The sequence below is a fragment of the Hypanus sabinus genome, chromosome 2 (assembly GCF_030144855.1).
Source record: "Hypanus sabinus isolate sHypSab1 chromosome 2, sHypSab1.hap1, whole genome shotgun sequence".
Taxonomy (NCBI): Eukaryota; Metazoa; Chordata; class Chondrichthyes; order Myliobatiformes; family Dasyatidae; genus Hypanus; species Hypanus sabinus.
The window spans coordinates 208,699,835-208,726,184 of record NC_082707.1 but is presented as its reverse complement, the minus strand read 5'-3'; the positions used below and the strand labels follow the sequence as shown (position 1 = coordinate 208,726,184).

Below are 26,350 nucleotides of genomic sequence, written 5' to 3'. Positions count from 1 at the left end.
AGTGAAGGAACCCTTAGGAGGCAGTGATCACAACACGACTGAGTTCACTGTGAAATTTGAGAAAGAGAAACTGAAATCTAATGTGTCGTTATTTCAGTGAAGTAAAGGAAATTACAGTGGCATGAGAGAGGAACTGGCCAAGGTTGACTGGAAAGGGACACTAGTGGGAAGGATGGCAGAGCAGCAGTGGCTGGAGTTTATGCGAGAAGTCAGAAAGGGCAAGACAGATATATTCCAAAAAAGAAGAAATTTTCAAATGGAAAAAGGATGCAACCGTGGCTAACAAGAGAAATCAAAGCCAAGGTAAAAGCAAAAGAGAGGGCATACAAGGAAGCAAAAATTAGTGGGAAGACAGAGGATTAGGAAGTTTTTTTTAAGAAGCTCACAGGCTTTCCTCCATTATATCCAGTTTAAGTTTAGAGAAAATAAGAAATCAGACATTGGATACATCCTTTAAATTTGAGGAAACTTGGTGACCCTTTATTCATTATTTTTATAGGCTCTGACTTATGGTCCTTCCAATTACCTTTTTGAAGTTTTGGATTTGATCAGAAAATTTTTCCTTTTTTCCTGCTTTTACTCTCAAGATGAACTGCCCAGTTTTTCTTTTCTTTTTCTTTTTTTGTGTTATTTTGTGTTTTGGGATTTTTTTTCGATGTACATTTCAATTATAAAAGTTTCTTTATCTTTTTTCTTCTTGTAATGGATAAGAGGAGAATCAATTATCTTTTTTATTATATACTATTAGATTAGTTCTATGTATGATCGTGATAGTTTTTATTTTTCCTTTTATTTGAATTGTTATTGATATAGATTTTTGAGACGATCCTCCTCTTGTTTATTTTATATATATATATATATATGTGTGTGTGCTTTTTTATTTAACTAATAAAAAGATTGATAAAGAAAAAGCTTACAAAAAGAAACTAAGAAGATCATTAAGAGGGAAAAGATTAACTATGAAAGGAAGCTAGCAAATAATATCAAAGAGGATACTAAAAGCTTTTTCAAGTATATAAAGAGTAAAAGACAGGTGAGAGTAGATATAGGACCGATAGAAAATGATGCTGGAGAAATTGTAATGGGAGATAAGGAGATGGCAGAGGAACTGAACGAGTATTTTGCATCAGTCTTCACTGAGGAAGACATCAGCAATATAACGGAAACTCAAGGGTGTCAGGGAAGAGAAGTGTGCGCAGGAACAATTACGACAGAGGAAGTACTCAGGAAGCTGAATAGTCTAAGGGTAGATAAATCTCCTGGACCAGATGGAATACACCCTTGTGTTCTGAAGGAAGTAGCTGTGGAGATAGCAGAGGCATTAGCAATGATCTTTCAAAAGTCAGTAAATTCTGTCATGGTTCCGGAGAACTGGAAGATTGCAAATGTCACTCCGCTATTTAAGAAGGGGGCAAGGAAGCAAAAAGAAATTATGGACCTGTTAGATTGACATCGGTGGTTGGGAAGTTGTTGGAGTCAATTGTCAAGGATGAGGTTATGGAGTACCTGGAGGCATATGACAAGCTAGGCAGAACTCAGCATGGTTTCCTTAAAGGAAAATCCTGCCTGACAAACCTAGTGCACGATTTTGAGGAAATTACAAGTAGGCTAGGCAAGGGAGATGCAGTGGATGTTGTGTATTTGGATTTTCAGAAGGCCTTTGACAAGGTGCTGCACATGAGGCTGCTAAACAAGATAAGAGCCCATGGAATTATGGGAAAGTTACATACGTGGATAGAGCGTTGGCTGATTAGCAGGAAACAGAAAGTGGGAATATAGTGATTCCATTCTGGTTGGCTGCCAGTTACCAGTGGTGTCCCACAGGGGTCCATGTTGGGGCAGCTTCTTTTTACGTTGTATATCAATGATTTGGATTATGGAATAGATGGCTTTGTAGCTAAGTTTGCTAATGATAAAGGAACAGAGTCTGCAGAGAGACTTGAATAGATTGGGAGAATGAGCAAAGAAGTGGCAAATGAATTACAATGTTGGAAAGTGTACAGTCATGCATTTTGGTAGAAGAAATAAACGGGCAGACTGTTATTTAAAAGGGGAGAGAATTCAAAGTTCTGAGATGCAATGGGATTTGGGAGTCCTCAGGCAGAATACCCTTAAGATTAACCTCCAGGTTGAGTCGGTGGTGAAGAAGGCGAATGCAATGTTGGCATTCATTTCTAGAGGAATAGAGTATAGGAGCAGGGATGTGATGCTGAGGCTCTATAAGGCTCTGGTAAGACCTCACTTGGAATACTATGTGCAGTTTTGGGCTCCTTATTTAAGAAAGGATGTGCTGACATTGGAGAGGGTTCAGAGAAGATTCACTGGAATGTTTCCGGGAATGAGAGGGTTAACATATGAGGAATGTTTGACCGCTCTTGGACTGTACTCCTTGGAGTTTAGAAGAACGAGGGGGGACCTCATAGAAACATTTCGAATGTTGAAAGGCATGGACAGAGTGGATGTGGCAAAGTTGTTTCCCATGGTGGGGGAGTCTACTATGACAGGGCATGACTTAAGGATTGAAGGGCGCCCATTCAGAACAGCGATGTGAAGAAATTGTTTTAGCCAGATGGTGCTGAATCGATGGAATTTGTTGCCACAGGCGGCAGTGGAGGCCAAGTCATTGGGTGTATTTAAGGCAGAGATTGATAGGTGTCTGAGTAGTCAGAGCATCAAAGGTTATGGTGAGAAGGCGGGGCAGTGGGACTAAATGGGAGAATGGATCAGATGATAAAATGGTGGACCAGACTCGATGGGCCGAATGGCTGTCTTCCGCTGCTTTGTCTTCTGGTTTTACAGATTTAGCCCATCTCCATTCCTCTCTTGTTTTAACGATATTGAGGGAACATTAAAAATAGAAAACCTACAGCACAATACAGGGAGAGGTTGTTTTCTTGACACTGCTGTGTGAGACAGATAACTTGTTCCCTGTAGGCTACCTCATTATTTTGAGATTATGGCAATCAGTGTAGTGTCATTGGCAAATCTAATTAACAGATTACAGCTGTGGGTGGCGACACAGTCATGGGTATATAAGGAGTAAATGAGGGGTTTAGTACACTGCCCTGAGAGGTTCCTGTGTTGAGAGTCAGAGGGGTGGAAGTCCAGAATCCAGCTGCACAAAGCAGAGTGAAGGTTGAGGTCTCTGAGCTTCTTGTCGATCCTGGATGGAATAATGGTGTTGTATGCTGAACTGTAGTCCAAGAACAGCATTCTCACATAAGTGTCCTTCTTCTCCAGATGTGTAAGGACGGTATGTAGAGCAGTGGCTATTGTATTGTCTGCCGATCGGTTGTGTTGGTAGGTGAATTGTAGGGGGTCCAGTTTGGATGGTAGCAAGCTGCAGATGTAATCCTTGACCAGCCTCTCAAAGCATTTGCTTATTATTGAGGTGAGTGTCAGTTGTTCAGGCATGTTACCTTGGTCTTTTTTTGTACAGGAACAACGGTGGATAACTTGAAGCAGGAGAGCACTCTACACTGGCAGAGGGAGAGATTAAAAAAAATGTCTTAAAACACACCAGCCCATTGCGTCTAGAAGTGTACGGTCATGCACTGTGCTAGAAGAAATAAATGCGTTGATTATTTTCTAAATGGACAGAAAACTGAAAAATATGAGGTGTAAATAGACTTGGGAGTGCTCATGCAGGATTCCCTAAAGGTGAATTTGCAGGTTGATTCTATGGTGAAGAAGGCAAATATGATGCTAGCATTCATTTTGAGAGGACCAGTATATAAAAGCAGGGATGTAAAATACTGGTGAGGCCTCACTTGGAGTATTGCGAACAATTTTGGCCCCTTAGTTTAGAAAGGATGTGATAACATTGGAGAGGTTCAAAGGAAGTTGATGAAAATCACTTCTTGGGATTAAAAGGTTTATCATACGAGGAGCATTTGGCTCTGGACCTGCACTTACTGAATTCAGAAGAATGAGGGCCGACCTCATTGAGACCTGTTGTATGGGGAAGTGCTTTGATAGTGTGGATGTGGAGAGGATGTTCCCTCTGTTGGGAGAGTCTAAGACCAGAGGACACAGCCTCAGAATAGAGGCATGTCCTTTTATTACGGAGATGAGCTTTATGCTTTATCCATGATAGATTATGCTAAATCCACTAAAGAAATAATTAATAAAATAACAACACCTCCTTTGATTACATTTCAAATGGATTTAACTTAAATGGATTTTTCATGATAATCCTTTATAACCCATATAAAGTTAAAATTTTCACTTAAAACAATGTAAGTTATTCTGTTCACACAGCTGGAACACGTTGGGACATAAGATTGCAATGTACTTCAGGTTGTACAAGACTGCAAAAGAAAGAGAAGCCATTGTAGTATCTGTAGGTTTACCTCAGATTCCTGCTTTTCAGAATCAGAATCTGGTTTAATATCACTCTTACAGTACATGTTGTGAAATTTGTTGTTTTGCAGCAATACATAATAAAAACTATAAATTACAATATGAACATATATAAAAATAAAGTACCTAATGCAAAAAGAGATCAAAAAATACTGAGGCAGTGTACATGGGTTCATTGTCCATTCAGAAATCTGAAGGTGGTGGGGAAGAAGCTGTTGCTGAATCATTGAGTGTCTTTCTTCAGGCTCTTATACCTCCCCCTGCTGGTAGCAATGAGAAGAGGACATGTCTGGGTGATGGGCATCCTAAATGATGGATGCTGCCATTTTGAGAGATCACCTTTTGAAGATGTCCTCGATGCTGGGGAGTCTCCATTGTTAAATAGCTTTACTCCTTTTATGACTCAACATATCACATAAACAATAAGACAGAAAAACATTTTGGATTCCTTTGAGTCTCTGGCAGTGTCATTTTGAAGTTGGAGAAACTAAAGTTCCTACAAATCCTATGACTAAATCTCTTAATCTCACACTTAATCATTCCAGTTGAGACTTGCTAACATAATGGTGCTCTTTCACACCTTTGTTTTCCTTTTTTAGCTCTGCAAAAGAGTAATGAGTAATTTTCAAAGCATATTTTTTGTTGTGTTGTATTTTGGGATATCAAATGAAGAGTGTTACATATGAATTGCTTCAAGGCTAAGAGAGCTACAGCAACAGGGCTCCCCATCTCATGTTCCTGAGATTTTAATGCTTATTATTATTTTATTTTTGTATTTGTACAGTTTGTCTTTTGCACATTAATTATCCAACTGTTATATGCAGTTTTTCATCGATTCTATTGTGTTTCTTTGTACTTGCTGTGAATGCCCACAAGAAAATGAATCACATATATGTACTTTGATAATAAATTTACTTTGAACTTTCAACACCTCTGACTTTACGCAGCAAAACCTTTACAAAATCCTGCAGACTTTACTGATATTCTTTAAACCTGTTTAGTTTTTGTTGCAGTTTGGTACTGTTACAAGAATCTACCCTTATAATAATAATGAGAGTGGCGCAGAGAAAATCTGTAATTACCGATAAGAACCTTTATTGCGTCAACAGAAGAACACATGAACTTACACAACAAAGTATCTGTGTGTACACCTAAGTTTTCCTTACCTTTCATGAACGGTCAAAGAACAGAAAATATAATACCAGTTAAAAAAGGAGTTTTTGCTGGTGGCCACATGCCACATGTTCCTTATAGTCCTGTGTTGAATCTCCACATGTCTGTCAGGCACCTCACATCTACGATAGTTGTTCTCCTACAGAGTTACTGCTTTTGTATTAATTTCTTATCAATTCACAGATTACTTTCCAGTATTATTGGCTGTAGGTCATGTGTCTGATCTTTAACACTTTCTTATTGGCTCTGCTCCAGACCAGCATCCACTTATTGCCCTCTTCCCAGCAAGTGACAATCAGTAATTTATGGCTCTTTATTCTCAATTAGCAACCAGCCTGTATCATGCAGAACAGATTCTGACTCCCAACAGTCAAAAACCTACATATTATATCGAACAAAGAACACTTCACAAATAATTACTTATTTGGAAAAGATCCCTAGTTTAGCAGATTACTTGAGGCATCTTTGTGTCAATTTTTAAATACTGCTCTGCTCTCTCTGTACACATGACTGTTGGCTACGCTTAGCTCAAAGACCATCTACAAATTTGCTGATGATACAATCAGTGTTGGTAGAGTCTCAGGTGGTGATGAGAGGGTGTACAGGAGTGAGATATGTCAACTGGTGGAGTGGTGCCACAGCAACAATCTGGCACTCAATGCCAGTAAAATGAAGGAGCTGATAGTGGACTTCAGGAAGGGTAAGATAAAGGAACACATCATAGAGGGATCAGAAGTGGAGAGAGTGAGCAGCTTCAAGTTCCTGGGTGTCAAGATCTCTGAGGATCTAACCTGGTCCCAACATATCGATGTAGTTATAAAGAAGGCAAAACAGCGGCTATACTTTATTAGGAGTTTGAAGAGATTTGGCATATCAACAAATACACTCAAAAACTTTTATAGTTGTACCATGGAGAGCATTCTGACAGACTGCATCACTGTCTGGTATGGAGGGGGAGGGGCTACTGCACAGGACCAAAAGAAGCTGCAGAAGGTTGTAAAGCAAGTCAGCTCCATCTTGGGCACTAGCCTACAAAGTACCCAAGACATCTTTAGGGAGCAGTGTCTCAGAAAGGCAGTGTCATTATTAAGGACCTCCAGCATCCAGGGCATGCTCTTTTCTCACTGTTACCATCAGGTAGGAGATACAGAAGCCTGAAGGCACACACTCAGCGATTCATGAGCAGCTTCTTCCCCTCTGCCATCCTATTCCTAAATGGACATTGAATCTTTGGACACTACCTCGTTTTTTTTAATATACATTATTTCTGTTTTTGCATGTTTTTAAATCTATTCAATATATATAATTGATTTACTCATCTCATTTACTTACATTGGGTTGTTCTTTGATGTAACGACAGGGGTAACACAGTTCCTTACAGACCTTATGTTGCACACTGTTCAGATTCCACTCCAGTTTTATCCTAGCTGATTTTTTAAAAAGTATTTTGCTTTTGATAGACAATAGACAATAGGTGCAAAAGTAGACCATTCAGCCCTTCGAGCATGCACCGCCATTTTGAGATCAAGGCTGATCAACTACTATCAATACCCGGTTCCTGCCTTGTCCCCATATCTCTTGATTCCCCTATCTATAAGATACCTATCTAGCTCCTTCTTGAAAGCATCCAGAGAATTGGCCTCCACTACCTTCCGAGGCAGTGCATTCCAGACCCTCACAACTCTCTGGGAGAAGAAGTTTTTCCTTAACTCTGTCCTAAATGACCTACCCCTTATTCTCAAACCATGCCCTCTGGTACTGGATTCTCCCAGCATCTGGAACATATTTCCTGCCTCTATCTTGTCCAATCCCTTAATAATCTTATATGTTTCAATCAGATCCCCTCTCAATCTCCTTAATTCCAGCGTATACAAGCCCAGTCTCTCTAACCTCTCTGCGTCAGACAGTCCAGACATCCCAGGAATTAATCTCGTGAATCTATCCTGCACTTCCTCTACAGCCAGGCTGTCGTTCCTTAACCCTGGAGACCAAAATTGTACACAATACTCCAGGTGTGGTCTCACCAGGGCTCTGTACAAATGCAATAGGATTTCCTTGCTCTTGTACTCAATTCCCTTTGTAATAAAGGCCAACATTTCATTAGCCTTCTTCACTGCCTGCTGCACTTGCTCATTCACCTTCAGTGACTGATGAACAAGGACTCCTAGATCTCTTTGTATTTCTCCCTAATATTGATCCACATTGTTTTAAGTTTTCAGGTTAACAGAATCAGAATCAGGTTTAATATCAATGGCATATGTCATGAAATGGCAGCAGTAAACTTTAATACATGATAAAAACAGTAAATTACTATAAGAAGTGCATATAAATATATATTTTCATTAGTTATGTACTGTGTTGTATGATGCGATCATGGTCTTTCCATGACAATGATTGCTCTTAGCAAATTTTTCTATAGAAGTAGTTTGCCATTGTCTTCTTCTGGGCTGTAATCAGTATTCTATAAGACCGTAAGATATTGAAGCAGAATTAGATGTTTGGCCCATTGAGTCTGCTGTGGCCTCTCAGCCTTCTCCCCGTATCCCTTCATGCCCTACCAATCATAAATCCATCAACCTTTGCCTAAAATAAAGGTAAATACTTGGCCTCCTGCTGCCTGTGGCAACAAATTACACAGATTCACCACTCTCTGGCTAAGGAAATTCCTCCTCATCTCTGTTCTTAAAGGACACACCTCTATTCTGAGGCTGTGTCCTCTGGTCTTAGACTCTCTTACCATAGGAAGTATCCTCTCCACATCCAATCTATCGAAGCTTTTCACCATTCGAAGGTTTCAATGAGGTCACCCCTCATTCTTCTGAATTCTAATGAATACAGACCCAGGGGCATCAAACACTCTACATATGACAAGTTATTCAATCCAGGAATCATTTTTATAAACCTCCTTTGAACCCTCTCCAGTTTCAGCACATCCTTTCTTAGATAAGGGGCCCAAAACTACTCACAATACTCCAACTGAGGTCTCACCAGTGCTTTATAATGCCTCAACAGTACATCCTTGCTTTAATATTTTAGTCCTCTTGAATTGAAAGCTAACATTGCATTTGCCTTTCTTACAACCAACCTGCAAATTAACCTTTAGGGAATCCTGCACAAGGACTCCCAAGTCCCTTTGTACCTCAGATATTTGAACTTCCTCACCATTTAGAAAATAGTCTACCCTTTTATTTTATTCTCTACCAAAGTGCATGACCATACACTTCCTGACACTGTATTCCATCTGCTACTTCTTTGCCCATTCTCCAAATCTGTCCAAGACTTTCTGTAGCCACTCTAACTTCCTCAGAGGTACCTGCCCCTCCACCTAGCTGCAGTGCCATTAATCCCAAGTCACTGATGTATAATGTAAAAAGAAGTGGTCCCAACACCAAACACTGTGGAACATCATTAGTCACCGGCAACCAACCAGGAAAGGCTCCTTTTTTTCCCACTCTTTGCCTCTTGCCAATCAGCCACTGCTTTATCCATGCTAATGTCTTTCCTGTAATATCATGGGTTCTTAACTTGCTAAGCAGCCTCAAGTGTGGCACTTTGTCAAATGCTGTCTGAAAATCCAAGTACACAACATCCACCAATTCTCCTTTGTCAATGAATTCCAAGAGATTTGTCAGGCAAGATTTTCCCTTGAGGAAGCCATGCTGAGTACAGCCTATTTTATCATATGCTTCCAAGTACCTCAAAACCACATCCTTAACAATCGACTCCAACATCTTCCCAACCACTGAGGTCAGACTAACTGGCCTATAATTTCCTTTATACTGCCTCTCTTCCTTCTTGAAGAGTGGAGCTACATTTGCAATTTTCCAGTCTTCTGGAGCCATTCCAGAATCTAATGAATTTTAGAAGATCATTACTCATGCCTCCACAATCTCTTCAGCCACAAATTATGGTCAGCTGCTCTCTCATGCCTCTGTAATTTCATTGACTCTACTGTAATACTAATACATCTGACTTTAGCTTTTCCTACTGAAGCTTCAGGGTGAATTCTATCCTATGGATCACTTGCCCCTAAGGGTTCTTTTACATTAAGCTACTCTTCAGACATTGTCGGCCTGGTATCAGTGATTGTTAAAGCAGGCCTTGTGAAATGCATTACCTGCTCCTATGGCTTCATGTGACTCTTTGGTGGTGGGGGGGGGGGTGTGCTAAACAGACGCTGCATCTTGCCCAGGGGTTGGGAAGAAGTGCCTTGCACATCCTTTGGTAGAGATGTATCTCCACCCTTCCACATGTATATATTTTTACACATTTTATATGTTATCTAGATCTGTGGAATTCTCTGCCCAGGGAAGCAGTTGAGGCTTCCTCACTAAATTTATTTAAGAAACAGGTATGTTTTTACATAGTAAGGGAATTATGGGTTATGGGAGTAGATGGCAGGTAGATGGAGCTGAGTTTATGGACAGATCAGTCATGATCTTATTGAATGGCGGGACAGGCTTGATGGGCTGGATGGCCTACTCCTGCTCCAATTTCTAATGTTCTTATGTTTTAAAATAGTGAGGTAGTGTACATGGGTGCATTGCCCATTCAGAAATCTGATGGTGAAGGGGAAGAAGCTGTTCCTGAAGTGTTAAGTGTGTGCCTTCAGGCTCCTGTACCCCTTCTTGATGGCAGCAATGACAAGAGAGTATGACCTTGCTGACAGTGGCACTTAATGATTGATACCACCTTTTGAGGCATCACCTTTTGAAGGCGACCTGGATGCTGGGGAGGCTGGTGACCATGATGGACCTGGCTGAATTTACAACTTTCTGCAGCTTCTTCTGACCCTTTGGAGTGACCCCTCCATACTACATGGTGATCCAATCAGTTAGAATACTCTCCACGGTACACCTGTACAAGTTTGCGTGTCTTTGGTGATGTACTAGGCATCTTTAAACTCCTAGTGAAATATATCTTCTGGTGTGTCTTCTTTGTAGGTGCATCAGTATGTTGAGCTCACGATAGATCTTAAGAGATGTTGACACCCAGGAACTTGAAACTGTTCACCCTTTCCACTGCTGATCCTTTGAAACATAGAAACATAGAAAACCTACAGCACAATACAGGTCCTTCAGCCCACAAAGTTGTGCCAAACATGTCCCTACTTCAGAAATTACTAGGCTTACCTATAGCCCTCTATTTTACTAAGCTCCATGTACCTATCTAAAAGCCTCTTAAAAGACCCTGGCATATCTGCCTCCACCAATGTTGCTGGTGGCTCATTCCACGCACTCACCACTCTCTGAGTAAAAACTTACCCCTGACATCTACTCTGTACCTACTTCCCAGCACCTTAAACCTGTGTCCTCTTGTGGCAACCACTTCAGCCCTGGGAAAAAGCCTCTGACTATCCACACGATCAATGCCTCTCATCATCTTGTACACCTTTCATCCTCCGTCACTCCAAGGAGAAAAGGCCAAGTTCACTCAACCTATTCTCATAAGGCATGCTTCTCAATCCAGGCAACATCCTTGTAAGTCTCCTCTGCATTCTTTCTATAGCTTCCACATCCTTCCTGTAGTGAGGCAACCAGAACTGAGCACAATACTCCCAAGTGGGGTCTGACCAGGGTCCTATATAACTGCAACATTACCACTCGGCTCCTAAATTCAATTCCACAATCGATGAAGGCCAATACATCGTATGCCTTCTTAACCACACAGTCAACCTGCACAGCTGCTTTGAGCGTCCTATGGACTCAGACCCCAAGATCCCTCTGATCCTCCACACTGCACACATTAATACTATATTCTGCCATCATATTTGACCTACCGAAATGAATCACTTCACACTTACCTGGGTTGAACTCCATCTGCCACCTCAGCCCAGTTTTGCATCCTATCAATGTCCTGCTGTAATCTCTGACAGCCCTCCACACTATCCACAACACCTCCAACCTTTGTGTCATCAGCAAACTTTCTAACCCATCCCTCCACTTCCTCATCCAGGTCAATTATAAAAATCATGAAGGGTCCCAGAACAGATCCCTGAAACACTCCACTGGTGACCAACCTCCATACAGAATATGACCCGTCAACAACCACTCTTTGCCTTCTGTGGGCAAGCCAGTTCTGGATCCACAAAGCAATGTTCCCTTGGATCCCATGCCTCCTTACTTTCTCAATAAGCCTTGCATTGGGTACCTTATCAAATGCCTTGCTGAAATCATAAACACTACATCTACTGCTCTTTCTTTATCAATGTGTTCAGTCACATCTTCAAAAAATTCAGTCAGACTCATAATGTCTGACCTGCCCTTGACAAAGGCATTATCATCACTATCTCCAAAATGCTCTCCCACTGAGAGATTTGACACCTGACCAGGTTCATTTCCCTATACAAAATCAAGTACAGCCTTTCCTCTTGTAGACTTATCTACATATTGTGTTAAGAAACCTTCCTGAACACACTTAACAAACTCCACCTCATCTAAACCCCTCTCTCCAGGGAGATGTCAATCAATCTTTGGGAAATTAAAATCTCCCATCACGACAACTCTGTTATTATTACACCTTTCCAGGATCTGTTTCCCTATCTGCTCCTCGATATCCCTGTTACTATTGGGCAGCCTTTAAAAAACACCCAGTAAAGTTATTGACCCCTTCCTGTTCCTAACCTCCACTGACAGAGACTCCGTAGACAGTCCCGCCATGGCGTCCACCTTCTCTGAAGCCGTGACACTATCTCTGATCAACAGTGCCATGCCTTCACCTCTTTTGCCTCCCTCCCTGTCCTTTCTGAAACATCTAAAACTCAGCACTTGAAGTAACCATTCCTGTCCCTGAGCCATCCAAGTCTCTGTAATGGCCACCACATCATATCTCCAAGTGCTGATCCATACTCTAAGCTCATCCGGTTTGTTCACATCACTCCTTGCATTAAAATAGACACATCTCAAGCCTTTGGTCTGAGCGCATCCCTTCTCTATCATCTGCCTATCCTCCCTCTCACACTGTTTACAAGCTTTCTCTCTTTCTCTCTTCCCCAGTCTCTTCAGTTTGGTTCCCACCCCCGAACAATTCTAGTTTAAACCCTGCCCAGTAGCTTTAGCAAACCTCCCCGCCAGGATATTGGTCCCCCTCGGATTCAAGTGCTACCCGTCCATTTTGTACAGATCACACCTGCCCCAAAAGAGATCCCAATGATCCAGAAATCTGAATCCCTGCCCCTGCTCCAATCCCTCAGCCATGTATTTTTCCTCCACCTCATTCTATTCCTATTCTCACTGTCGCGTGGCACAGGCAGTAACCCCGAGATTACTACCTTTGCGGTCCTGCTTCTCAACTTCCTTCCTAACTCCCTGTAGTTTGTTTTCAGGACCTCTTCCCTTTTCCTACCCATATCATTGGTACCAATATGTACCACGACCTCTGGCTGTTCTCCCTCCCACCGCAGGATATCTTGGACGTGATCTGAAATATCCCGGACCCTGGCACCTGGGAGGTAAACTACCATCTGAGTTTCTTTCCTGCATCCACAGAATCACCTGGCTGAACCCCTGACTATAGAGTCCCCTATCACTACTGCCTTCCTCTTCCCTTCCCTATCCTTCTGAGCCACGGGGCCAGACTCTGTCAGAGGCACGGCCACTGTTGCTTCCCCCAGGTAGACTGTCCCCCCCAACAATACTCAAACAGAAATACTTATTGTCATGGGGTACAGCCACTGGGGTACTCTCTAGTACCTGACTCTTCCCCTTCTCCCACCTGACTGTGACCCACTTGTCTGCCTCCCTTGGCCCCGGAGTGACCACCTGCCTGTAACTCCTCTCTATCACTTCCTCGCTCTCACTGACCAGATGAAGGTCATCGAGCTGCATCTCCAGTTCCCTAACTTAATCCCTCAGGAGCTGCAGCTCGACGCACCTGGAGCAGATATGGCCATCTGGGAGGCTGGAAGACTCTAGGACCCCCCACGTCTGACTCCGAGCACAGAAAACTGGCCTCACCCACATACGTCCTACCTCGCCTCGTCCCGTTACCGCCTAAGCCAGTTGAACCAAAGCCCTACCACTCTGCTGACTCTCACTCTGCTGATGAGGACTTGTGTGTGTTACCTTGACTTCCACTTTCAGACTATTATGGAATTGGCTTAATTAATCTCTTAGCTTTACGGCCTCACACAGTATGTGACAAGTATGAATTAGTTTAGAGGTTAGAACAGCACTGGTAAATCATTGAAATTTAATGGTTTGAGTACTGCATCTGTACACATCAGAATTACAGTGCCTGTAAAAAGTATTCCACCCCTCTTGGAAGTTTTCATTTTTTATTGTTTTACAACATTAATTCACAGTGGATTTAATTTGTTTCCTTTTACACTGATTAACAGAAAAAGTCTTTGTGTCAAAGTGAAAACAAATCTCTACAAAGTGATCTAAATTAATCACAAATATAAAACACAAATTAATTGATTGCTTAAGTATTCACCTCATTTTAATCTGGCACACCAAATCATCACCACAGCCAATTAGTTTTAGAAATCACATAATTAGTTAAATATAGATCTGGTTTTGGAGACCTGTGTGCAGTCAAGGTGTTTCAATTGATTGTAGTAAAAATACACCTGTATCTGGAAGGTCCAGCTGTTGGTGAGTCAATATACTGGCAAAAACTACATCGTGAAGACAAAATAACACTCCGAGCAACTCTGCAAAAAGATTATTTACAAACCACTGAATATCCCTTGGAGAACAGTTAAGTAAATCATCAAGAAATGGAAAGAATATGACACAGCTGTAAATTCACCTAGAGCAGGCTGTCCTCAAAAACTGAGTGACCGTGCAAGAAGGGGACTAGTGAGGTAGGCCATCAAGAAAACTATGACAACTTTGGAGGAGTGGCTGAGATGGGACAGACTGCACAGACAACACCTGTTGCCCTGGTGCTTCACCAGTCACAGCTTTATGGGAGAGTGGCAAAGAGAAAGCCACTGCTGGAAAAAAACTCACATGAAATATCAGCTAGAGTTTACCAGAAGGCATGTGGGAGACTCTGAAGTCAGCTGGAAGAAGGTTCTATGGTCTGATGAAACCAAAATTGAGCTTTCTGGCTGGCGGGTGGTAAGAGTCGGCTCCCTCACCTCTGCCCCTCTGACTCTCAACACAGGTGCCCTTCAGGGCTGCGTACGAAGCCCCCTCCTTTACTCTGTATCTACCCATGACTGTGTCACCGCCCACAACTCCAATCTGCTAATTAAATTTGTTGATGACACAACACTGATTGGACTAATCTCAAATAATAACGAGGCAGTCTACAGAGAAGTCATCACCCTGACACAGTGGTGTCAAGAAAACAACCTCTCCCTCAATGTTGTAAACACAAAGGAGCTGGTTGTGGACTACAGGAGGAATGGTGACAGACTAGCCCTATTGACATTAATGGATCTGGGGTTGAAAGGGTGAACAGCTTTTAAGTTCCTCAACATAAACATCACTGAGGACCTCACGTGGTCTGTACATACCGGTTGTGTGGTGACAAAGGCACAACAGTGCCTCTTTCACCTCAGACAGTTGAAGAAGTTTGGTATGAGCCCCCAAAGCCTAAGAACTTTCTACAGGGGCACAATTGAGAGCATCCTGACTGGCTGCACCACTGCCTGGTATGGGAACTGTACCTTCCTCAATCACAGGACTCTGCAGAGAGTGGTGCGGACAGCCCAGCGCATCTGTAGATGTGAACTTCCCATGACTCAGGACATTTACAAAGGCAGGTGTGTAAAAAGGGCCCAAAGTATTGTTGTGGTTGTCATCCCAACCACAAACTGTTCCAGCTGCTAGAAATGGTACCGCAGCATAAAAGCCAGAACCAACAAGCTCCGGGACAGCTTCTTCTACCAGGCCATCGGAATGCTTAATTCATGCTGACACAGCTGTATTTCTATGTTATGTTGATTGTACACAGTACTATTTATAAATTACTATAAATTGCACATTTGGACAGAGATGTAACTTAAAGATTTCACTCCTCATGTATAAGAAGGATTTAAGTAATAAAATCAATTCAATTCAATTAGACTAAATGCTATGTTTGACATAAGCCAAACTCCACACATCATCAAAAACACACCATCCCACGTGAAGCACGGTGGTGGCTGCATCACGCTGTGGGGATGCTTCACTGCAGCAGGCCCTAAAAAGCTTGTGAAGGTAGAGGGTAAAATGAATGCAGCACAATACAGGGTAATCCCAGAGGAAAACTTGGTGCAAGAGAACCGCGACTTGGGAGAAGTTTCGTTTTCTAGCAAGACAATAACCCCAAGCATAAAGCCAAAGCTACAGAGGAGCGGCTTAAAAATAGCAAAGTTAATGTCCTGGAGTGGCCAAGTCAGAGTCCAGACCTCAAACCAATTGAGAATTTGTGGTTGGACTTGAAAAGGGCTACTCACTCATGATCCCCATGCAACCTGACAGAGCTTGAGCAGTTTTGTAGAGTGGGAAAAATTGCCACTCTACAAATCCAGATGTGCAAAGCTGATAGGGACCGATCCACACAGACTCAAGGCTGTAAATGCTGCCAAAGGTGCATCTACTCAATACTGACTTGAAGGGAATGAATACTTATGCCATCAATTATTTGTAATTTATTTAGATCACTTTGTAACGATCTGTTTTCACTTTGACATGAAAGAGTCTTTCTGTTGATTAGTGTTCAAGAAAACAAATTAAACCCACTGTGATTCAGATCTGTGAAAAAATAAAATATGAGCACTTTCAAGGGGGTGAAGGCACTGTATGTACATCAGGCAATCTCTGTGAAGGGAGATGTCATTCATGGTGAACGGGATAGTCCACTAGATGGCATTCTTTGACCAAGTGGGAAATAAGCACCAATTTTTTTTTCCCCTCAAGAAACTTAAAACAATATTTTTACCATTCTGCACCTAAAAATTCAGTTGTAATCATTATAATTCCATTGAACATTGAGTCAAATTGAGCAGCAAATTTTTATAGCGTATTGAACAGTGCAGCACAAGAACAAGCCCAAGATGCCAATCCAGCTAATGTCAATTGCTTTCGCATGGTCCCTGTCTTTCATGTGTCTCTTGAAATACCCTTAAGTCAGAGCTGTTGTACCACTTTCTACGTCCTCTGGCAGCATGTCTATCACCTATCACTCTCCGTGTTTTAAAAAAGAACTGCTTTGCACGCCTTCTTAAATCCTATCTCACACATCTCATTCAAACTTTCCTCACCTTACCTTAAATCCTGTCTCACACATCTCATTCAAACTTTCCTCACCCTACCTTAAATCCTGTCTCACACATCTCATTCAAACTTTCCTCACCCTACCTTAAATCCTGTCTCACACATCTCATTCAAACTTTCCTCACCCTACCTTAAATCTTTGCCCTCTGGTATTTGAAATATCAATTCTGTGAAAATGAATCTCTTATTCTGTCTGTGCCTCTCATAATGTTATATACTAACAGGTACTAACAGTATGTTTTATATGCTACATCCTCATCCTCCGACAGTCTGGCTGTACCATTCAAACACTCCTTAGAGACAACAAAGGTAATTCCCTGATTTGCATTCCTAGTCAAATACCATATTTCAGTCACATGCATTTATTCATTTGTCTATATATCTATCTATCTATTTATTTATTTACATCTTAGCATATAGAAGGAGTGTGGAGCACCTGGAGGAGATCCATGCAGTCATGGAGAGAACATACAAATCCCTCACAGAGGGTATTGGAACTTACCTCTGAACTCCTATCCCCAAGTTGTAATAGTGCCATTCTAGCTGCTTGGCTACCATGCAATCTGCTGAGATAACTGAAACTATGAATTCAATGTTAACATGGTCTTCTTGGTTTCGTGGCACATCTGGATTAACATTTAGGTTCTGTATTTAGTTCTATAATCAGACCTGTGTTTGACTGGCTCTCTGGCAGTGGATCACATGTCCACTTGCTCCATTTTGATCACAACATTCAGCAGTGAAATACTAAAATACTGAGCTGAGTTCAGCTCTACAGTGTTAAGCCCAGGACACTGATGAATGATACACCACTCCTTCATTTGAAAATCTGTTTGTCAGTTGAATCAGAATGCTCACTCTGAACAAAAATATAAATCATTTAATTGTTAAATCTTGCTGGTTTTAATTAGATTCCAATAAGATCTATTTGGACTAGAAGATGACTAGAAGAGTCATTTAAAAACACAAAAAGACCATTGAAAGTGGAGTTCTGGGAATGATGTCACAGCATGCACTATCTGAGGCCTAGTTGTAGTTTGCCACCTGTTCTTCTTCAAATTACCCCTCAACCATTAGGCTTTTGAACCAGATGGAATAACCTCGCTCAATTTCACTCACCACAACAATGAACTGTACCCACAACCTACAGATTACTCACTTTCAAGGACTCTTCATCTCATGTTTTAGATATTTTCATACTTTATTATTATTATTTTTCTTTGTCCACAAGGATTGTATATGGTGATATATATGCACTTTGATAGTAAATTTACTTTGAACCTTGAACTTTTGAACATTTGGTAAGTCACATATGTAGTCTATTTCACTAGCTTTCCTAACTTTCAGTTGTATTAAATGTACTTATGGAATGTTTGATAATATTTTTGTAGGTTATGGATTATAACATTAGCTTGGGCAACCAGCTCCTTCCACTGGTAGTGCAAGTGCTGAAGTATTGCAGCTGCCCACAGCTGCGTCACTACTTTCAACAACCTCCGCGGTGTTCTCTTTGGACTCTGAAACCTCACATACGACAGATGTGGCTGAAGTCACTGCTAGTGATCCTGTACAAGGTAGAATTATTATCTTAAAATATACAGTACAGATTTGGCTTGAGTGTTATGCCTACGCAAAGTAATGCTTTATTGAATCTCATCATGGGGAAACTAAAACTGTTTAACTTTATCTGATGCACAAATATAACTGAAGCAGCCTGAATGATTAAAATGACCAGGTTGCAATTTTTTAACTGTGTGGTATTAATTAGGACTACATAGAATATTCACTGCAGGAATTGAACTCAACTGCTAATCAGACTCTATTGTGAAGAAGCAAATATGACATCTGTAAAATGAGGCTGTAGACTAAAGGCCTGGACATAATATCTAACAGAATTATCTGAAGAAGTTCACATGATTTCTCAGTGTTTGATGTCTCAACAAATATTTACTTTTCAAGCAATCACACTAAAGCAGATTAAGTAGTAGAGGCTTGCTTACTGGCCCCAAATAAGAAAAGGACAGAATTATAATATAATATAATTTTATATGGGAAGAAGTATTTTTTCTGACTGCTGTTATTTTGAGTGAAAGAAATTAACCGTAACATACCATTAAAAAAATGTTATGATAGGAGCATTATGAACATGTATTAAAAGAGTTAAGAGGAAAAATATATTATTTGTTCTGGGATTCTGTAGTTATGGTAGCAGGAAAATTATCAGTGTTTATTTATGTTAAGCCATGTGTTATGGCAAGCCAAAACAATCAGCACCATCCCAGGTTGATGTTTACTGATTGGCCTTCATCCCAATCAAGTACTCAGTTGTTCTGGGTTAAACCATTTAAATAGTTGTACAGGGAGGGTGAGTTTGATTTGACTTGAATTTTGAGGTTAATCTAGTTTTACCAAGCCAAGGGTTAATTCGAATTCCAGCTTATTCTATTGTCTGGCTTCAATGCTCATCAGTAGTTAGAGGAAAGTGAACACAACACCATGTAACTGACAGCATGTGTGTGCAGCTAATTGTGAAGATCAGTGTAATGCTGCCTTCTGATTATTAGTTTTAAAAATCAGACATGTTTTAGATATTTACGATTTCAGAAATAAATACCTTAAAAATAAGAAATTAATTTTAATGGCCATAATTACTGTCCAATGCAACAGACACAAAATACTGAAGGAACTCAGTAGGTCAGGCAAAGTCTATGGAAAAGAATAAATAGTTGATGTTTAGGGCCAGGATGCTTCATCAGCACTGTCCAATAAACTCTCCAGTTCTACATAAGGTCTTTTGCATGTATTGTTACTCTCTGTGGTAATTTCTTCCAATTTTAAACAAATGTTTATTATTTTGTTTCTGATTCTGTCTTTTCAATCTTTATTTTGCACTCTGTACTATAGTTAACATATGCAGTGGATTCTGAATCATTGGGCCATCAGATAATCAGGGCATCTCTTAAAGCACAAAAACAAAATGAGAAAATATCTAGGATTCACTTTGTTTATTTGGAACACTATTCCACTTAATTGCACCTGGAGCCTTTTGCTGAACATTTTCTAACCAGTGCCAGTGAGTGGCCGTCAGACTCTACACTCTGCTTACAGTGAATAGTTTTTAAATAGCGTCAGCTGCATGTGTTTGTTCAAACAGCAGCAATTTTTGTCACTGATAGTTGGTGAAAAATGGGCAGAATGGTAATATGGAACTGTTTTGCTCACTGCGGTCTCAAGCACTCAGGCTTGGAGAAGCTAGGAACAGTCGTGAGTAAAAATGAAATGATTTTACTCCTTCAATAAGTTAGTAACTATGAAGAATTTGAAGGCATGTCAATTATCTTGAATGTTACAATCAGAATGAAGATTTGGAGAATGAAATTGTGGAAAGCATTGTACGAAGGCAGTCCATTATCTACACTAGGTGTCTGTGTTGATTTTGCATTTACAGTCAATCAAAAAACATGGCAGAGTACACTGGATGAATTCCTCTGTCGATAACCATTAGGAACTAATACAAAGTTTTATAGTATTGTTGTAGTTTTGGTAGTGTTCTAATTCTGTATTTCAAAGGTTTCTAAGGTATATTTAATGTCAGAGAAATGTATACAATATACATCCTACAATGCTTTTTCTTCGCATCCATCCACGAAAATAGAGGAGTGCCCCAAAGAATAAATAACAGTCAAATGTTAGAACCCCAAAGTACCCCCCCAGCTACTCTTCCCGTGCGTAAGCAGGAGTAAGCAACAATCCCCCCTCCTCCCACTAGCAAAATAAAAGCGTCAGCACCCGCCACTGAGCACTCAAGCATGAGCAAGCAACAGTAAAGACACAGACTTGTAGTTACCCCAGAGACTTTGCGTTTTACCTGATATTCGACATACCACGGGCTCTCTCCCTTCCCCTAATGAGGGAAAAAGGTGTCTCTGTTTTCACACTGAATGGGAAGACATAACAAACAACAGCTGGTTTGCGATATTAAAAGTCTGCCATGTTGCTTTTTTCGAGCTCTATGCACAAAGACATGAGTTTCTGGGCACACAGCCACAGACATTCTGACACCCCCGATGACAAACGGGTCTCGATGACACCGGCCCTCAATTCGCCTGTCTCCAGTGTCCCGAGATCCTAGGCTTCCAACGCCAAGCCAAATACTTAGGCTGAGCCCTTGGCGTGCCAAACAATGGCCGGTTATAAAACCCTGAGAGCAGGTCCCATTCCCACAAAGAACCGTAGTCAGCCTGTAACTCCAGGTCAGGGTCTTCAAAAGAACCCTGAAAGGGAAAAATTAAGGTATTAAAGATGGACGATCTTTTATTTAAATACATAATGTGTTACTTAATTAAACGGCAGTTTGCCTTTTTATACCTTTTCAACCATTTCCCTGAAACTTCAGCTAATTTGGGCAGTTGCTTAATTGGGCCATAATGTACTGGTCCTGATGTCAAGCCAAGTCAAGTCAAGTCAAGTCACTTTTATTGTCATTTCGACCATAACTGCTGGTACAGTACATAGTAAAAATGAGACAATGTTTTTCAGGACCATGGTGTTACATGACACAGTACAAAAACTAGACTGAATGATGTAAAAAAAACACAGAGAAAGCTACACTAGACTACAGACCTGCACAGGACTGCGTAAAGTGCACAAAAACAGTGCAGGCATTACAATAAATAATAAACAGGACAATAGGGCAAGGTGTCAGTCCCAAAGTGTCCCAATTAACTGGAATCCACTGTATTAGATAAGAGTTACCATGTTTTTTAGTTTGGTGACTTTCTGACTATGGGAGCTCCTGGTTATAATGAGATGCTTAATATTTATGGAATATCAGAAGCTATAAATGCCCTGGGATTGATATTAAAACAAGAAATGCTCAACATGGTAGGCAGCGTCTGAAGGAGAGAAACTGAGTCTGGCTGATTCCTGTCAGAAGCCAGTGTTGCAAGTCTCAACTTTGGAGGCAGGTTTAGCTTTGGATAAATTTTTTTAATTCAGTGGTGAGTGCAGTTGTTATATAACCATATAACAATCACAGCACAGAAACAGGCCATCTCAGCCCTCCTAATCTGTGCCGAACTCTTAATCTCACCTAGTCCCACCTACCCACACTCAGCCCATAACCCTCCACTCCTTTCCTGTCCATATACCTATCCAATTTTTACCTTAAATGACACAACTGAACTGGTCTCTACTACTTCTACAGGAAGCTCATTCCACACAGCTATCACTCTCTGAGTAAAGAAATACCCCCTCGTGTTTCCCTTAAACTTCTGCCCCCTAACTCTCAAATCATGTCCTCTCATTTGAATCTCCCCTACTCTCAATGGAAACAGCCTATTCACGTCAACTCTATCTATCCCTCTCAAAATTTTAAATACCTCGATCAAATCTCCCCTCAACCTTCTACGCTCCAATGAATAGAGACCTAACTTGTTCAACCTTTCTCTGTAACTTAATTGCTGAAACCCAGGTAACATCCTTGTAAATCGTCTCTGCACTCTCTCTAATTTATTGATATCTTTCCTATAATTTGGTGACCAGAACTGTACACAATATTCCAAATTTGGCCTTACCAATGCCTTGTCCAATTTTAACATTACATCCCAACTTCTGTACTCAATGCTCTGATTTATAAAGGCCAGCATTCCAAAAGCCTTCTTCACCACCCTATCTACATGAGACTCCACCTTCAGGGAACTATGCACTGTTATTCCTAGATCTCTCTGTTCCTCTGCATTCCTCAATGCCCTACCATTTACCCTGTATGTTCTATTTGGATTATTCCTGCCAAAATGTAGAACCTCACACTTCTCAGCATTAAACTCCATCTGCCAACGTTCAGCCCATTCTTCTAACCGGCATAGATCTCCCTGCAAGCTTTGAAAACCCACCTCATTATCCACAACACCTCCTACCTTAGTATCATCGGCCTCCTACCTTAGTAACATCGGTTATGTTGTTGAACATAAAATTCAGCCATTTATTTTGAGATGTGTGCATTTCTTTCACTACTTCTGCTAATATGATTGTTGTTTTTAGTATCCCTACAGAGACTCTGATGTCAGCAAGATTATATTGCATCTGATCCATATCACAATTAATACTCTAAATGCTCAATACCACAGCTGTAAGCCTCACCCTACTGCTGGACCCCTATATAGTGATAACAGTAATATTAGCAAATACAGTGAAAAAGAAAAAGGTAAGATTTATTTAGTATTTATTGAGATACAGCATGGAATAGGCCCTACTGGCCCTTTGAGTCATGCTGATGACACCCCCTAATTTAACCCTAATGGGACAATTAACAATGACCAATTAACCTACCCAGTACATCTTTAGACTGTGAGCGGAAACCCATACATTCTATGGGGAGAATGTACAGATAATGTCAGAATTAAACTCTGAACTCTGAACTGCACCCCAAACTGTAATAGCATCATACTAACCACAATGTTACTGTATGAATTCCCATTTCCACAACCTATGAATTCTACAACCTATGGGTTCACTTTCAGAGTTTGTTAACATGTTCTCAATATTATTTATTAGTTATTAATCTATTGTTTTACTTTTTTTGCACAATTTGTTGTCTTCACATTCGGTTGGGTTAAACACCATCTGCCATTTCTCCACCTATACTGTATCTGTAATTGATCAATATTCGCTGTATTCTTTGCTAGTCACTTATGCTCTCCACACTGTAAAGAAACTTTGTATCATCTGCAAACTTACTAACTGACCCATATAAGTTTCCATCCAGGTCATTTTTATATATATATCACAAACAGGGAGAGCGAAGCACAGAAACAAATATCACTGTGATGATTGTACGCTCTAGTATCAATTGCTTGGTGACAATAAAGTAAAGTAAAGTAAAGGTCCCAGCACAGGCCCCTGCGGAACATCACTTATTACAGACCTCCAGCTAGAATAAGTCTTTTAGAGCATTACCTCTGACTTCCATGGGAAGGCAATTCTGAATCCAAATGGCCAATTCACCATTGATCTCATACATCTTAATCTTCTGGATGCAGCTTGTAAGCACTGTACTAAAATCCATGTAGACAACATCTATGGCTCTACTTCCATCAAAATTTCTGGTCACCATGTCAAGTAAACTCAGTCAGGTTATTAAGGCATGACTAAGCCACACTGATTCTCCCAAATTAGCCTATGATTTTCCAAATGCTCATAAGTCCTGTCACTAAGAATGCCCTCCAATCCCTTCTCTATCATATTGAATATTACGGTATAGATATTGTTGTTCCCTTTTTATCAGTTGATGACATTGTACATCGGAGGTTCCCAGTCCGGAGTCCATGGACCCCTTGGTTAATGGTAGTGGTCCATGGCATAGAAGGGTTGTGAACCATTGTTGTATTTGTGATGTAGGATATTGTTGTACCTGACATTATTTGTGGAAAATGAATGTTAGGTAGCCAATTTTCTTTGATGCTTCACTTTCCAATTCAGTAGTTAAAGTAATGTCAATCAGTTATTGGTATATCCAGAATGCTACAATATGTCTGCAGAGTAATATGACGTTTTGTTAATTTTTTTCTTGGCCAGAAGAAGACAGCGTATTTGATGAATCAGATGTACATGATACCCCAACTGGAGCTGGAAACAAGGAATCTCAAACCTTCTTTGCAAGACTGAAACGGATTGGGGGGAGCAAATCAGTAAAATATCAACCAGTTGAGATGAATGCACAGAAGAGTGAGTGTTTATACTTTGCACAAGCAGCACATATCTAGACGTGACTATCGAAATGATTCAGGATTAGTCTTATCAGATTAGTGAACTTAATATTATGTAAACTTCCTGCCACCTGCTCACAATCCAGCATTGCTACAGCACCTTTAACCTGGAATAGCTTGGTAACCTGGTTGTGCTTGCAATGTCCCAGATTATTTCTTGTTAAGTAATATTGGATTCTGATGTTTTTGGATATCAAGAAAGAGGCATAAAATCTGTTGCTTCATGATAATTTTATTAAGAGCTAATAGAACAAAGAAAGTTGGAAACAGACAGTAACCGAAGTAAAGGCTAGCAGCAGAATTGAGAGAAGAAGAAGAGATGGAGCAGCATGCTCAGTTTTTTTCATACCCCATAGATTAGATACATTCCATTCAAACTTGTAGATAAGAGTTAACCAATCCACCAGTCCCTGTTCAAATAATGCAATACCAGAGAAGCTTCCAAAACATACAAATGTGACCACTAGGGAACACAATGAATAACTGCATATACACACTGTGAGCACTAGGGGACACACTGAACAACTGCATATACACACTCTGACCACTAGGGAACACAATGAATAACTGCATATACACACTCTGACCACTAGGGGACACACTGAACAACTGCATATACATACTCTGACCACTAGGGGACACACTGAACAACTGCATATACACACTCTGACCACTAGGGGACACACTGAACAACTGCATATACATACTGTGACCACTAGGGGACACACTGAACAACTGCGTATACATACTGTGAGCACTAGGGGACACACTGAAAAACTGCATATACATACTGTGACCACTAGGGGACACACTGAACAACTGCATGTACATACTGTGACCACTAGGGGATACACTGAACAACTGCATATACATACTGTGACCACTAGGGGACACACTGAACAACTGCATGTACATACTGTGAGCACTAGGGGACACACTGAACAACTGCGTATACATACTGTGACCACTAGGGGACACACTGAACAACTGCATATACATACTGTGACCACTAGGGAACACAATGAATAACTGCATATACATACTGTGAGCACTAGGGGACACACTGAACAACTGCATATACACACTCTGACCACTAGGGAACACAATGAATAACTGCATATACACACTCTGACCACTAGGGGACACACTGAACAACTGCATATACATACTGTGAGCACTAGGGGACACACTGAAAAACTGCGTATACATACTGTGACCACTAGGGGATACACTGAACAACTGCATATACATACTGTGACCACTAGGGGACACACTGAACAACTGCATATACATACTGTGACCACTAGGGAACACAATGAATAACTGCATATACATACTGTGACCACTAGGGGACACACTGAACAACTGCATATACATACTGTGAGCACTAGGGGACACACTGAACAACTGCGTATACATACTGTGACCACTAGAGGACACACTGAACAACTGCATATACATACTGTGACCACTAGGGGACACACTGAACAACTGCATGTACAAAAGGCAACACGAGTGAATCTGCAGATGCTGGAAATAAATAAAAAGACAAAATGCTGGCAGAACTCAGCAGGCCAGACAGCATCTATTGGAGGAAGTAGTGACGATGTTTCGGGCCAAAACCCTTCATCAGGAGGGAAGTAACATGGGATGGTTGAGGGGGGGATAAGAAGCGGGGGGAGGGATGAAGTAGAGAGCTGGGAAGTGATAGGCTGGAGGGAAATGGGCTGGGGGGAAGGTGGAGAATTATGGGAGAACTAGGGAATCGGCTGTACTGGATTGGGTATTGTGTAATGAACCAGAGGTGATTAGAGAGATGGAAGTGAAGGAACCCTT

The 26,350-nt window shown here is 40.9% G+C and overlaps 1 protein-coding gene across 1 annotated transcript in view; it reads left to right on the top strand.

Moving 5' to 3' along the window:
- Nucleotides 1-26,350, top strand: part of LOC132390105 (protein unc-79 homolog) — a 625,175-nt gene that overhangs the window by 218,827 nt on the left and 379,998 nt on the right. The window contains exons 29-31 of the mRNA XM_059962702.1: nucleotides 18,140-18,322; nucleotides 22,791-22,953; nucleotides 24,324-24,473. Coding sequence (XP_059818685.1) covers nucleotides 18,140-18,322; nucleotides 22,791-22,953; nucleotides 24,324-24,473 — 496 coding nt within the window. The remainder of the gene's footprint in view (nucleotides 1-18,139; nucleotides 18,323-22,790; nucleotides 22,954-24,323; nucleotides 24,474-26,350) is intronic.